Raw genomic sequence first — 12,577 nt, forward strand, 5'->3', positions numbered from 1 at the left:
TATTCGATGAAAAAAATAATTTATATTCTGAAATCTTCAATCTTCAAATCAAAAGTAAATATTAAGTTTTGATATGTGAGTTGGGACTTTCTGAAGTATTGTCGACTGTTGCTAACACGGAAATCACCAACTACCAGTTACGTAATTTTTTAAGCAAGTTTTGATCTCGTAATTTTGACTATACGTATATAAGATTTTATGGCGTGTTTTTGTAGTTACTTCCGATAATGTAATTGGCACTATAAATTTAAATCATGAAACAATTACGAAGAATATATAGATAACTTCTATTTTTTATTATTTTCACAGATAATATTTTTATATATAAATAACATTATAAGCATATTGACCATCATTACTCCTGTAAACGAATTTGAGAACTACATGTAAGTGTTTCTGAATCTTTTGATTAATTTTGATTAATTTTGATTTGATTAATTACTTTTGATTAATTAATAAATAGTTTTTAATATTAATAAAATTAAACGGTAATATCTTTTTCCAGATTACCAAAATGAAATTCCTCATATTTTTCGGACTCTTAGCCGCTGTAGCTACAGCTGAGAATGTCAGAAGCGACCCTCGCATTTTTAACATTATTGGAAGCATTCTAAATCTCCTGAACCAAAAACCCGCTGAAAGGCCCACTGTAGTCGATGGCCCCATTGTAGTCGACGGCCCTCTTCAGCCTATCATTATTGGACCCGCAATCGTAAACCCAGAATATGAACCTATCTCCGTCGGACCCGCTATCGTAAACCCAGAATATGAACCTATCTCCGTTGGACCTGCTATCGTAGAATATGAACCTATCTCCGTTGGACCCGCTATCGTAGACCAAGAATATGAATCTATCTCGGTTGGACCTGCCATTGTAGAGCCAGAAATTGAAGATATTGCTGTTGGACCCGTTATCGTCGATGAAATTGCTCCCGGTCCCGTTGTCCCCACTCCTGTCCCCTCTCCCGTGTACCCCTTCCCCATTACTTCTCCTCTTGTACAAGTAATCGTTAACGTAGAGTCCAACGGCGCTGGTAACCCCGTGTCTGTTGAGGGTGTCGAACCCAGCCCCGTCATCGTTGCTCCTTCTCCCGTACCTGAGCCTGAGCCAGTGATCGTCGTTGACCAGCCTACAGTTCCTGAGCCCGTTATTGTGGCTCCCATTCCTGAGCCCGCGATTCTCCTGCCTGGTATCCTCAACTAAATTATTATATAAAAATAACTTTATGCCTGAAGAAATTGAATAGCTTATTTAGTTAAGAATTACTGCTCGATATTAACTAAATAATAATTAAATAAGATTTTTTTATAAAAAAACAATGTAAATAAAACAAAAACAATAAATATTGCATTCAATACAAAAGCTTCTTTTATTAATAAAGACAATGTATTGTATTTGACGAGCCGGTAGGCGTGGTTGGTAGACACTTGCCTTTCACGCCGAAGGTTGTGGGTTCGATTCCCACCCAGGACAGACATTTGTGTGCATGAACATGTCTGTTTGTCCTGAGTCTGGGTGTAATTTTCTATATAATTATGTATTTACAAAAGAAAAGTAGTATATGTAGTATATCAGTTGTCTGGTTCCCATAGCACAAGATTTGTACAAGCTTAATTTGGGATCAGATGGCCGTGTGTGAAAAATGTCCCAGGATATTATTATTATTATTATTGTATTAAAAAACAATAATCAGATTTATCTTTTTAATAATATTGACATTTTATTCAAAAAAATATTGCATTATATTTGACAAAAATCCTGTCTACTTTTACACTAGGACACAAATTTAGAGGCATATGAATGAATTTTTCCCGTGGCCACGAGATAGCATAATTTATCATATCATGTATAAGTAATTTTAAATACTTAATTGTGTAATAAGATTGTCAACACTTTTTTGACTAAAGGTAGTCAGGTAGATTCTAAGGAGAAATACTATACTAGAAAATAGTATAACACGAGAGAAGGAAGATGCATAAATAACTTATTTAACTATTAAATAATTGGGCGTCTATATATAATTCTCAAAAGCAGCCGTGAGCCTGGAAGTTGGTAGTGTGTACACTCCCGCGGCTCGGAAAGCACGTAAAGCCTTTGGTCGTGCACCTGTACTCATTCCGGTCATGTCCCATCGGGTTATGAGAGTTAGGGAGTAGAGAGTGCACTTGTGTTTGCGCACACACTTGTGCACTATAATATATCCTGCGCAGTTGGCTAATCTCCCTAGAAATTGTCTGCCGTGGCCGTAATCGGTTTGGAGGATCTTATATTTATGTCCTAGAAGAATGTGCTAATTTAGTTTCAAACTTCCGAAATGATATTAGGTAAAATATTCTTGTTTCATTTAATTTAGTGACCGTGACCAAACAACTCTATTTCTATAAGTGTATGCACCTATAACTTAAGTTTATAAATACAAACAAACAATATATAATCCGTATACACTAAATAACGGATACGACTCCAAAATAAAACACTTTAGTATTTTATTTTTGGGGTCCTCCGTCTCCTCTATTTGTCATCAGGTGTTCTTTTATTTTGTTTGATTATTTGGGAAAAAACCGTTCGAAGCTTCATATTTCCTTTTCCTCCATCCACCTTTTCCTCAAATTTTCAATATTGATCACACTCGCATTTGGAGCACTAGTACATACAAATGTACTTACTTAAAAAATGTGTTGACTTTGGTTTTTGCATGATACGTGTCACTTTTTTTGACACATTATATATCTCATTAGACATTAGACAATTTTTTAAGTTAAAAATTAAGTAACTTTTTTAAAATTAAATACAAGTAAATAATGTTAATAATATTTTCAATATTATTTAATTTCACCTAATTTCAAAGAATTGTTTGTTTTTATATAGACGCCCAATTATTTGTATTTCATATTTAACTGTCATTTTTTGTTATTTTCTAGTTAAATAATTTATTTATGCATCTTACTTCTCTCGTGTTATACTATTTTCTAGTATATTCTCCTTAGAATCTACTTGACTACCTTTAGTCAAAAAAGTGTTGACAATCTTATTACACAATTAAGTATTTAAAATTACTTATACATGATATGATAAATTATGCTATCTCGTGGCCACGGGAAAAATTCATTCATATGCCTCTAAATTTGTGTCCTAGTGTAAAAGTAGACAGGATTTTTGTCAAATATAATGCAATATTTTTTTGAATAAAATGTCAATATTATTAAAAAGATAAATCTGATTATTGTTTTTTAATACAATACATTGTCGTTATTAATAAAAGAAGCTTTTGTATTGAATGCAATATTTATTGTTTTTGTTTTATTTACATTGTTTTTTTATAAAAAAATCTTATTTAATTATTATTTAGTTAATATCGAGCAGTAATTTTTAACTAAATAAGTTATTCAATTTCTTCAGGCATAAGTTATTTTTATATAATAATTTAGTTGAGGATACCAGGTAGGAGAATCGCGGGCTCAGGAATGGGAGCCACAATAACGGGCTCAGGAACTGTAGGCTGCTCGACGACGATCACTGGGTCAGGCACGGGTACGGGAGAAGGAGCAACGATGACGGGGCTGGGTTCGACACCCTCAACAGACACGGGGTTACCAGCGCCGTTGGACTCTACGTTAACGATTACTTGTACAAGAGGAGAAGTAATGGGGAAGGGGTACACGGGAGAGGGGACAGGAGCGGGGACAACGGGACCAGGAGCAATTTCATCGACGATAACGGGTCCAACAGCAATATCCTCAAATTCTGGCTCTACAATAGCAGGTCCAACCGAGATAGGTTCATATTCTTGGTCTACGATAGCGGGTCCAACGGAGATAGGTTCATTTTCTACGATAGCAGGTCCAACGGAAATAGGTTCATATTCTGGGTTTACGATTGCGGGTCCAATAATGATAGGCTGAAGAGGGCCGTCGACTACAACGGGGCCATCGACTACAGTGGGCCTTTCAGCGGGTTTTTGGTTCAGGAAATTTAGAATGCTTCCAATAATGTTAAAAATGCGAGGGTCGCTTCTGACATTCTCAGCTGTAGCTACAGCGGCTAAGAGTCCGAAAAATATGAGGAATTTCATTTTGGTAATCTGTAAAAAGTTATTACCGTTAAATTTTATTAATATTAAAAACTATTTATGTACAAATTAATCAAAAGATTCAGAAACACTTACATGTAGTTCTCAAATTCGTTAACAGGAGTAATGATGGTCAATATACTTATAATTTATTTATATATAAAAATATTATCTATGAAAATAATAAAAAATAGAAGTTATCTATATATTCTTCGTAATTGTTTCATGATTTAAATTTATAGTGCCAATTACATTATCGGAAGTAACTACAAAAACACGCCATAAAATCTTATATACGTATAGTCAAAATTACGAGATCAAAACTTGCTTAAAAAATTACGTAACTGGTAGTTGGTGATTTCCTTGTTAGCAACAGTCAACAATACTTCAGAAAGTCACAACTCACATATCACAACTTAATATTTATTTTTGATAAAGATTTGAGAATATAAATTAATTATTTCACCGAATATACATTATTTTATAATTATATAGTTATATATATATATATATAACTTTATATATATATATATATATATATACATATATATATAAATATATATATATATATATATATATATATATATATATATATATATATATCTCAATCAATCAATCAACAGCCAATCGTTGTCCATTGCTGAACATAGGCCTCTCCCAAGGTGCGCCAAAGCTCCCTGTCCTCCGCCTTCCGCATCCAGTTGTTGCCCGCCACCTTCTTAAGGTCGTCGGTCCACCTGGCTGGAGGGCGCCCTACGCTGCGCTTGCCGATTCGCGGTCTCCACTCTAGGACTCGTCTGCTCCAACGGCCATCGGTCCTACGACATACGTGACCAGCCCACTGCCACTTCAGCCTGCTAATTTTGCCAGCTATGTCGGTGACTCCGGTTCTTTTCCGGATAATCTCATTTCTGATCTTATCCTTCAAAGATACTCCGAGCATAGCTCGCTCCATAGCACGCTGAGCGACTTTGAATTTGTGGACTAGTCCCGCAGTTAGTGTCCACGTTTCGGCACCGTATGTCATGGCAGATAAGACGCATTGGTTGAAGACTTTCGTCTTCAAACATTGCGGTATTTATTATAATATATATATATATATATATATATATATATATATATATATATATATATTATAATTATAATTTTACACAGCGGGTGTGTTGCATTGCTTGTAATTTAGATTATAGAATACGTGCCTGTTTTACGCACTGTTATGATGACGTCTGAAGTTTGTCTAAATCACTAATTACAGTATACATAATATTTACAAATTGGTTGACACTAATATGATACTGCTCCACTCCTTAGAGTAAGTGCTAGGTTAATATACATTTATTAACCTTCTTCGATGGGTCTATTTAATACAAAAGTAATGTGGAGGAGTTGTTCCTGAGACTAGCGCGTTCACTCATACAAATTCTCTTACTATTCTCATATTAGTAATATTGATTTCAACTTTTGTGTTTGTGTACGTTTGTGTTTACTGCACCGCGTTCTAATTCACACATTATTCGTTATTTTTATCTTATTGTATTAAGGCATTTCAACTTATCGACTATAATTAGGGTAGTCGGCATACCCATCATACCCTCAAGTGTGGATCTCTCTCTCCATATAAATAATACTTAAATAAATAGATGTAAATTAATACTTTACTTTATTACTTTATTGTACATCACACCACAAAGAGTGGTGTGATGTACAATAAAATACAAAACATGTATATTGCCTAAATTAATGTACAATTATGGCGACCTTATCACTGCACAGCGATCTCTTCCAGGTAACCGAGTGTACGTAATTACAGATAGGATATGGGGTGGTGGTGTAGGTGGTGGTATGAATAAAATAATATTAATATTTAATTGAAATAATTAATTCATGGTTCTTATCAACAGAAAGTATTAAGATGTAACTACACCTGAATTGATAATAAGCTGTATTGATGCTTTCTGAAGAATTGTCGACAATAACTAACATCGGTTTATTTAATCGGAGTTATAAACTTAAATCGTGAAACGATTTCGAAGAAAATGTAGATAACTTCTCTTGTCACAGATAGTGTCACAGATATTTTTAGTTACTTGTATATATAATTACGTTATAATTTCATTGATAATCAAAATAAATAATATAATTAAAAAAGTATAAATATTATAAAATAACTGTATTTAAAGCTATGGATTAACTTGTATAGTTCTTGTAGTAATCAGTTTTTTATAATAATAATTTAATTGCAATAATATATCTTTTTACAGATTACCTAAAATGACGAGCCGGTTGGCGTGGTTGGTTGCACTTGCCTTTCACGCCGAAGGTTGTGGGTTCGATTCCCACCCAGGACAGACATTTGTGTGCATGAACTTGTCTGTTTGTCCTGAGTCTGGGTGTAATTATCTATATAAGTATGTATTTACAAAAAGAAAAGTAGTATATGTAGCATATCAGTTGTCTGGTTTCCATAGCACAAGCTTTGTACAAGCTTAATTTGGGATCAGATGGCCGTGTGTGAAAAATGTCCCAGGATATTATTATTATTATTATTATTACCTAAAGGCCGCCGCTGAAAGGCCCACTGCAGTTGATGGACCTGTTGTAGTCGACGGCCCTCTTCAGCCAATCGACGTTGGACCTGTCATTGTAGAGCCAGGATATTGGGACCTTTTCGTTATTGTCCATGAAATTGTTCCCGGTCTCGTTGTACACAACAATATCTATTAATTATAGCGATTTGACAGTAGATGATGGGATAATGTTACTTACCCAAATGGTCTTGCACAAATCACTTCAAATGAAATTTCAAAAACTAACGAAATAAGAGTTTTATGATTTTTTTTTTCGACATGTTGTCAATATAAATGTTTCTCATTTTCTTTAGTATTCATTTTTACATAAATCTACTAGCGAACCCAGCAGACGTCGTCCTGCCATACAGACATATTTTCATTTGGTGACATACCGACAACAGCGCCGCGCCACCAGGAACCTATTGAATCATACACAAAAAAAACATCCAAATCGGTCCAACCATTTAGGAGACAAACACACGTACAAAATGATGATGTATTTATTAAGTTTTTTACAACAATTATGATTTTTCTCAGCTTGCGTTTTTCATTGTATTCGCTTTCTTACGTTTCCTGTTTGACCATAATTTCCGAAAAAAGATGCAGAAGATTAAAGGCTTATTTAAAAACGAATTTATGTAGTTGTAGTTAAATATATATTACAAACAATGTATATCTTTATTTATAGCTAGCTTACATATTACAAGATGATAGTTTAACACATAGATGATAAAATAAATAATAACGTCCTCCACACCGATTTCGGCCACGGCGGCCAATCCCAAGAGAGATTAGCCAACTACGCAGGAGATATTATAGTGCACAAGTGTGTGCGCAAACACAGGTGCACTCTCTATTCCCTAACTCTCATAATCCGATGGGACGGCAATCCGACACGACCGGAAAGAGTTCAGGCGCAGGACCAACGGCTTTACGTGCTTTCCGAGGTACGGGAGTGTACACACTTTCAACTTCCAGACTCCGGGCTGCTACTGAGAATTTTCTGACAGAAAAACCCAATAACTTTTTATTTGTATTGTAAATAAAAAATACATAGATGAAATATATATTTGAAACTTTGACTTCTGCGAATTTATTTAAAAAAAAGGTCTTAAAAAACACGAAATGATTTTTATATTTTCACTACACTTGGGAAAATAATAAATAATTTTTCGACAACAATAAAACAGTTGTAAAAGATAATTATTTAAAACAACTTATCTAGCTGTAAATCAATTGATAAACTTCCGTAAGGCGTCAATAAAATATACGTACTCGTATATTGCTGTCATTAAACAATATATTAAACATATAACGCGGCGAATTCTTGTCTACAAAACGATAACATATCAATCACATATATTTTTAAGTCCGCAATTTTAATAATCTATTTTGCTATAAACAGATCATCATTGCCAGACTAATAAATTAATTAAAACTTTATATTCGATTCATATCTAAGTAATATTTAGTTTTATTATACATTTAAGCAGTAAATAGTTTCCAACGCATACAACTTTATTAATTTAAATATAATTTGTTATCTATTTTGAACATTTCTGTTTGAATTTTAATTACCATTTTTATTATACATATTAGGATTAATTATAGTAACAGCCTGTTAATGTCCCACTGCTGGGCTAAGGCCTCCTCTCCCTTTTGAGGAGAAGGTTGTGGAGCTTATTCCACCACGCTGCTCCAATGCGGGTTGGTAGAATACACATGTGGCAGAATTTCAATGAAATGAGACACATGCAGGTTTCCTCACGATGTTTTCCTTCACCGTTAAGCACGAGATGAATTATAATCACAAATTAAGCACATGAAAATACAGTGGTGCTTGCATTTGTTTGAACCCACGATCATCGGATAAGATTCACGCGTTCTAACCACTGGGCCATCTCGGCTTTTAGGATTAATACATTAATAAAAAAGAATACGAGGCATGCTTATTTTGCTGTTGTTCCTCCTAGTTTATTTGAATTTTCATATGCTTAATTTTTGTTTATAATTGATTTCGTGATCAATTCATACGAGCAGGATGCTGAAATTAGCTACAAATTAGCTGCTCCTTGTCACGAAGGAGTCAATTTCTAAGCTATTAAAATATTGCACTTTAATTCTATAAATAGTGATATTATTAAAATATATCTCATACATTTAATTATACCTTGATGATCTAGTGGCTAGATATAAGGCCGAAGATATCGAGATCCTGGATTCAAACGCCAGGTCGGGCCAATAAAAGTTTTTCTGTCAAAAAATCTTAGTAGCAGCCCAGTCTAGAAGTTAGTACACTTCCGTTCGTTTCGTTGGACAGCATGCAAAGGTGCCTAAATTATTTCCGTTCTTGTTGGATTGCCGTCCCATCGGATTATGAGAGTGAAGGAATAGCATCTGTGTTTGCACACACACTTGTGCTTTATAATATGTCTCTCTTGAGATTGACCGCCGTGGCTGAAAACGGTCACGAGGACATCATCGTCATACATTTATTATATATAAATTTTTATATACATGTCGAAGGAAGCTATGAGTCGGTTGATTAATACACAATATTATTTGTCTACATTTTGATTACTATTATTGTTACTTTTAGAATTCTTGATTTAATTTTATTTAATTTGTTACATTTTTCTAGAAAGAAAGAAAGAAGGTTTGTATCTATAAAAAAGTTATATGAATATTGTAATTCACGTCAACCTCAACAACCAATCAAAGCGGAGCAACGTGCCTCGAGCGGGGTCGAGGTGCAATCTTTACTTTAGGGAGGCTGATCTGATCGGAAACTGTTCGAGTTGGATCGTTGATCTAAGTCATTTCGGTGCCCTGAACCCGCTGCTCGGCGTTGTTACTCGATAAAACTGTACTACTAAGTACTGTAAAACTGTGAAAATTGTAATTGTACTTCCATATTACCCTAATGACTATTACGCCCACTAAGCCCGTAACTACTAATGACGATATCAACGAGAACGATGTTTCTCCGATGTACATAAATTATTATTCATTATATTATTACATTATTATTTAATAATAAATATCCTGATTTATTTTAAGCTGCAATATAATCAATAAATTAATTCATAAAGAAATTTATAGAAATAATTAAAATTACCTTGAGTAGCGTCTTTATCTCACAATATCTGCAATATTTTACTATAGAAACACGCCGTCCAAAAGATTGTCCTTCGGCATTGTACCCAAAACGCTGGCACATTCCGTCTCTGAACCGCTAGCCTTTAGGCTCAGTAGCTCTTGGGTCACCAAAAGTGTGGACCAGTTTCTTTGAAAGATCTTTTATATATTTTTTATATTATAGTATCACCATAATATACACAAATACCATCGCATTCCAATAAATTATATCACTATAACAGATTTAAATCTCAATTTAAACACAGTACAAGAAACTGAATGTCCTTGAAACATTTCTTCAGGGTTTAATTCGTATATTTCCGTCTCTGATGGAAATAAATTACGCTAATATGAAATGAGTTCAGATATAGATAACTATCTATATCTTAACGAAAAACAGAGATAAAAGTAAGTATAAAATGCAAAAGTTTCTATAGTTTTCGCATAACGCAAAACAACAAGTGAGTAAGACATCTTCTTTAAAAAATTGCTAATTGACTGTTAATACGTTAACATTTATAAATAAAATTCATTGATTTTTTTTTTAATATCAAGTAAATTTATTCCAGACGGAGGAAATTGAAAAAGTTAAACAGAAAGATAAACCTAATAAATAATAAATGATTCTAATAATGAATTCTCATTGTAGACAAAATGAAAACCTTCCTAATTGCTGCTGCCTGCTTCGCCGTGGCCGTCGCTGGCCCCACGCGCTTCGTACTTCCCGGCGTCGCCGGACCTGCTCCCGTCATCGACCTCGACCAATACGAACCTATCTCTGTCGGACCCGCCATTGTTGACACCGAGTCCATCTCCGTCGGACCTGCTATCGTCGAAGGCGAATACGAGCCCATCCATGTTGGACCCGCCATCGTCGAAGGCGAATACGAGCCCATCCATGTTGGACCCGCAATCGTCGAAGGCGAATACGAGCCCATCCATGTCGGACCAGCAATCGTCGACGGCGAATACGAGTCTATCGATGTCGGACCCGCAATCGTCGACGGCGAATACGAGCCCATCCATGTCGGACCCGCAATCGTCGAAGAAGTCGTGCCCGCTCCCGTCCCCTCCCCTGTGAGCTCTCCTCTCGTTCAGATCATCATCAACGTCAAGCCCGGCTCTGAAAACCTTGTATCTGTTGAACCTTCCCCAGTCATCGTGCCCGAGGTTGAACCCACACCTGTGATCGTCGTCGACAACCAGGAGGCCCCCGAATCCGTCATCGTCGTCGACAGGCCTGAGGTCCCCGAATCCGTTATCGTGGTCGACAAGCCTGAGGTCCCCGAATCCGTCATCGTCGTCGACAAGCCTGAGGTCCCCGAACCCGTCATCGTCGCTCCCGTTATTGTCCCCTCGCCCGTCATTACCCTCCCTGACATCCTCAACTAAAAAAAGAAAAACTTCGATACAAGCAACAAACACAACAACGGCTTACTACGAACAACTCATAAGCAGAAAATCTATGTAATAATTGTAAAGTGTTTTGAACATTAACATGTATTGCACACCATCAGATCTAATAAAAAATTATTTTATATAAATGAAGTCTTTATCAATTTAAAATAACATATTATTGACTAAACCTTTAAGAATAAAATAAATCTTATGAATATAAACTAAAGAAACATTTGTAGGTTAAAGATATACATTATATGGCATATGACATTATGTCATTGTTAAACGATTTTGCTGCATAGTCGGTATTAAACCGTAAATTCTTAAAAAGTTCTGTGAGCCGATAATGCTGGTGGGGCCTATTGTGTGACATTACATATCTTTGTAATTTTACGTTATGTGGTAAAGATATTTAACTATTTTACCATCTTTTTATGGTTCCTCTAATAAAAAGGAAACAGACCAGTAGCAATCGGGACCACATTTTGCTTTAAGGAATCTCAGTCATCAAGCGCTAATATATAATGAATTATGTCGTCAAGGCTCGCGGCGGCTATTCTCAACGGAGAATGCACAAATCCGTAAGAGAAACAACAGTGCCCATGTGTGTACGTAAAATGGTGTTTAAAAAATAAATAATATTTAGCGATCAATTACTTATATGTTTATACAGATAAATCATGCTGTAACTTAATCAATTGAGTTTTATTTTATAATTAGACACTAACATAAGTATCATTTGGTATACAGCTTATTAATATTGGTAATTTGGATTTGAAATAACGTTCGCTGACATACATTGATTTGGTAATGTCTCATTTAAAAAAAAGTTACTTTATGAATTTAACCGCCATTCTGTTATCATAATGGCGGCTTTTTTTAATGTAACGTTTTCTAAACATACGATAAGGTACATTATAAGAAAGCTAACTACAATAACATTCATTTCACGTAAATTTATTCACTATAGTTTGAATACATTGGGAAATCATACCCAAATACCCCACCGTCATCACCGACACGAAAAATATTATTACAATATATGAAGTGATGTTTTTGTAAACTTTTAGTACAAAGGTTCTAGGATATCTTAATTTATAACCAATGTTATTTTAATCGATGTTAAAAGTGAAAGTTAGGGAAAGTCTATAGTACCAAGGATTATCTCTAATATATAAAAAAATTTCGTGTCACGGTGTTTGTGGTCGAACTCCTCCGAAACGGCTCCACGAATTTTAATGAAATTTGTTATTTAAATTTGAGAGGAATGAAAATCGGTCGTAAAGTATATTTTATAACGCTATGTGTTAAGCCTGTCCCTATACTGATTTTTTTTTTCTATTTCTTTGACAATTTTTTTTATTTTGTATTTTATTTAGATTTAGCGTCAAAAAATACATG

At 34.7% G+C, this 12,577-nt stretch overlaps 4 protein-coding genes across 4 annotated transcripts in view; 2 read left to right on the forward strand and 2 right to left on the reverse strand.

The window, feature by feature from the left end:
- LOC126774818 (zinc finger protein 608-like) overlaps positions 1-12,577 on the reverse strand; it is a 361,874-nt gene that overhangs the window by 185,845 nt on the left and 163,452 nt on the right. The gene's annotated exons all lie outside the window — the stretch shown is intronic.
- Positions 515-1,204, forward strand: LOC126774737 (uncharacterized). The gene has a single exon (XM_050496274.1). It carries the CDS (start codon positions 515-517, stop codon positions 1,202-1,204), a length of 690 nt encoding a protein of 229 aa, XP_050352231.1.
- Positions 3,426-4,073, reverse strand: LOC126774738 (uncharacterized). The gene has a single exon (XM_050496275.1). The coding sequence runs from the start codon at positions 4,071-4,073 to the stop codon at positions 3,426-3,428; it is 648 nt and encodes a 215-aa protein (XP_050352232.1).
- On the forward strand, positions 10,433-11,281 carry LOC126774879 (uncharacterized). Its single transcript, XM_050496528.1, has 2 exons — positions 10,433-10,700; positions 10,830-11,281. The coding sequence occupies exons 1-2, from the start codon at positions 10,433-10,435 to the stop codon at positions 11,168-11,170; spliced, it is 609 nt and encodes a 202-aa protein (XP_050352485.1). The 3' UTR covers positions 11,171-11,281.

The sequence above is a fragment of the Nymphalis io genome, chromosome 17, assembly GCF_905147045.1.
Source record: "Nymphalis io chromosome 17, ilAglIoxx1.1, whole genome shotgun sequence".
Lineage (NCBI taxonomy): Eukaryota > Metazoa > Arthropoda > Insecta > Lepidoptera > Nymphalidae > Nymphalis > Nymphalis io.

Excerpts from the sequence above, each read along its gene's own strand:
- LOC126774879 (XM_050496528.1), top strand. The coding sequence starts at position 10,433 with ATGAAAACCTTCCTAATTGCTGCTGCCTGCTTCGCCGTGGCCGTCGCT. Across the intron at positions 10,701-10,829 it reads TGGACCCGCAATCGTCGAAG|TCGTGCCCGCTCCCGTCCCC; the intron begins GCGAATACGAGC and ends TCGTCGAAGAAG.
- LOC126774738 (XM_050496275.1), bottom strand. The coding sequence starts at position 4,073 with ATGAAATTCCTCATATTTTTCGGACTCTTAGCCGCTGTAGCTACAGCT.
- LOC126774737 (XM_050496274.1), top strand. The coding sequence starts at position 515 with ATGAAATTCCTCATATTTTTCGGACTCTTAGCCGCTGTAGCTACAGCT.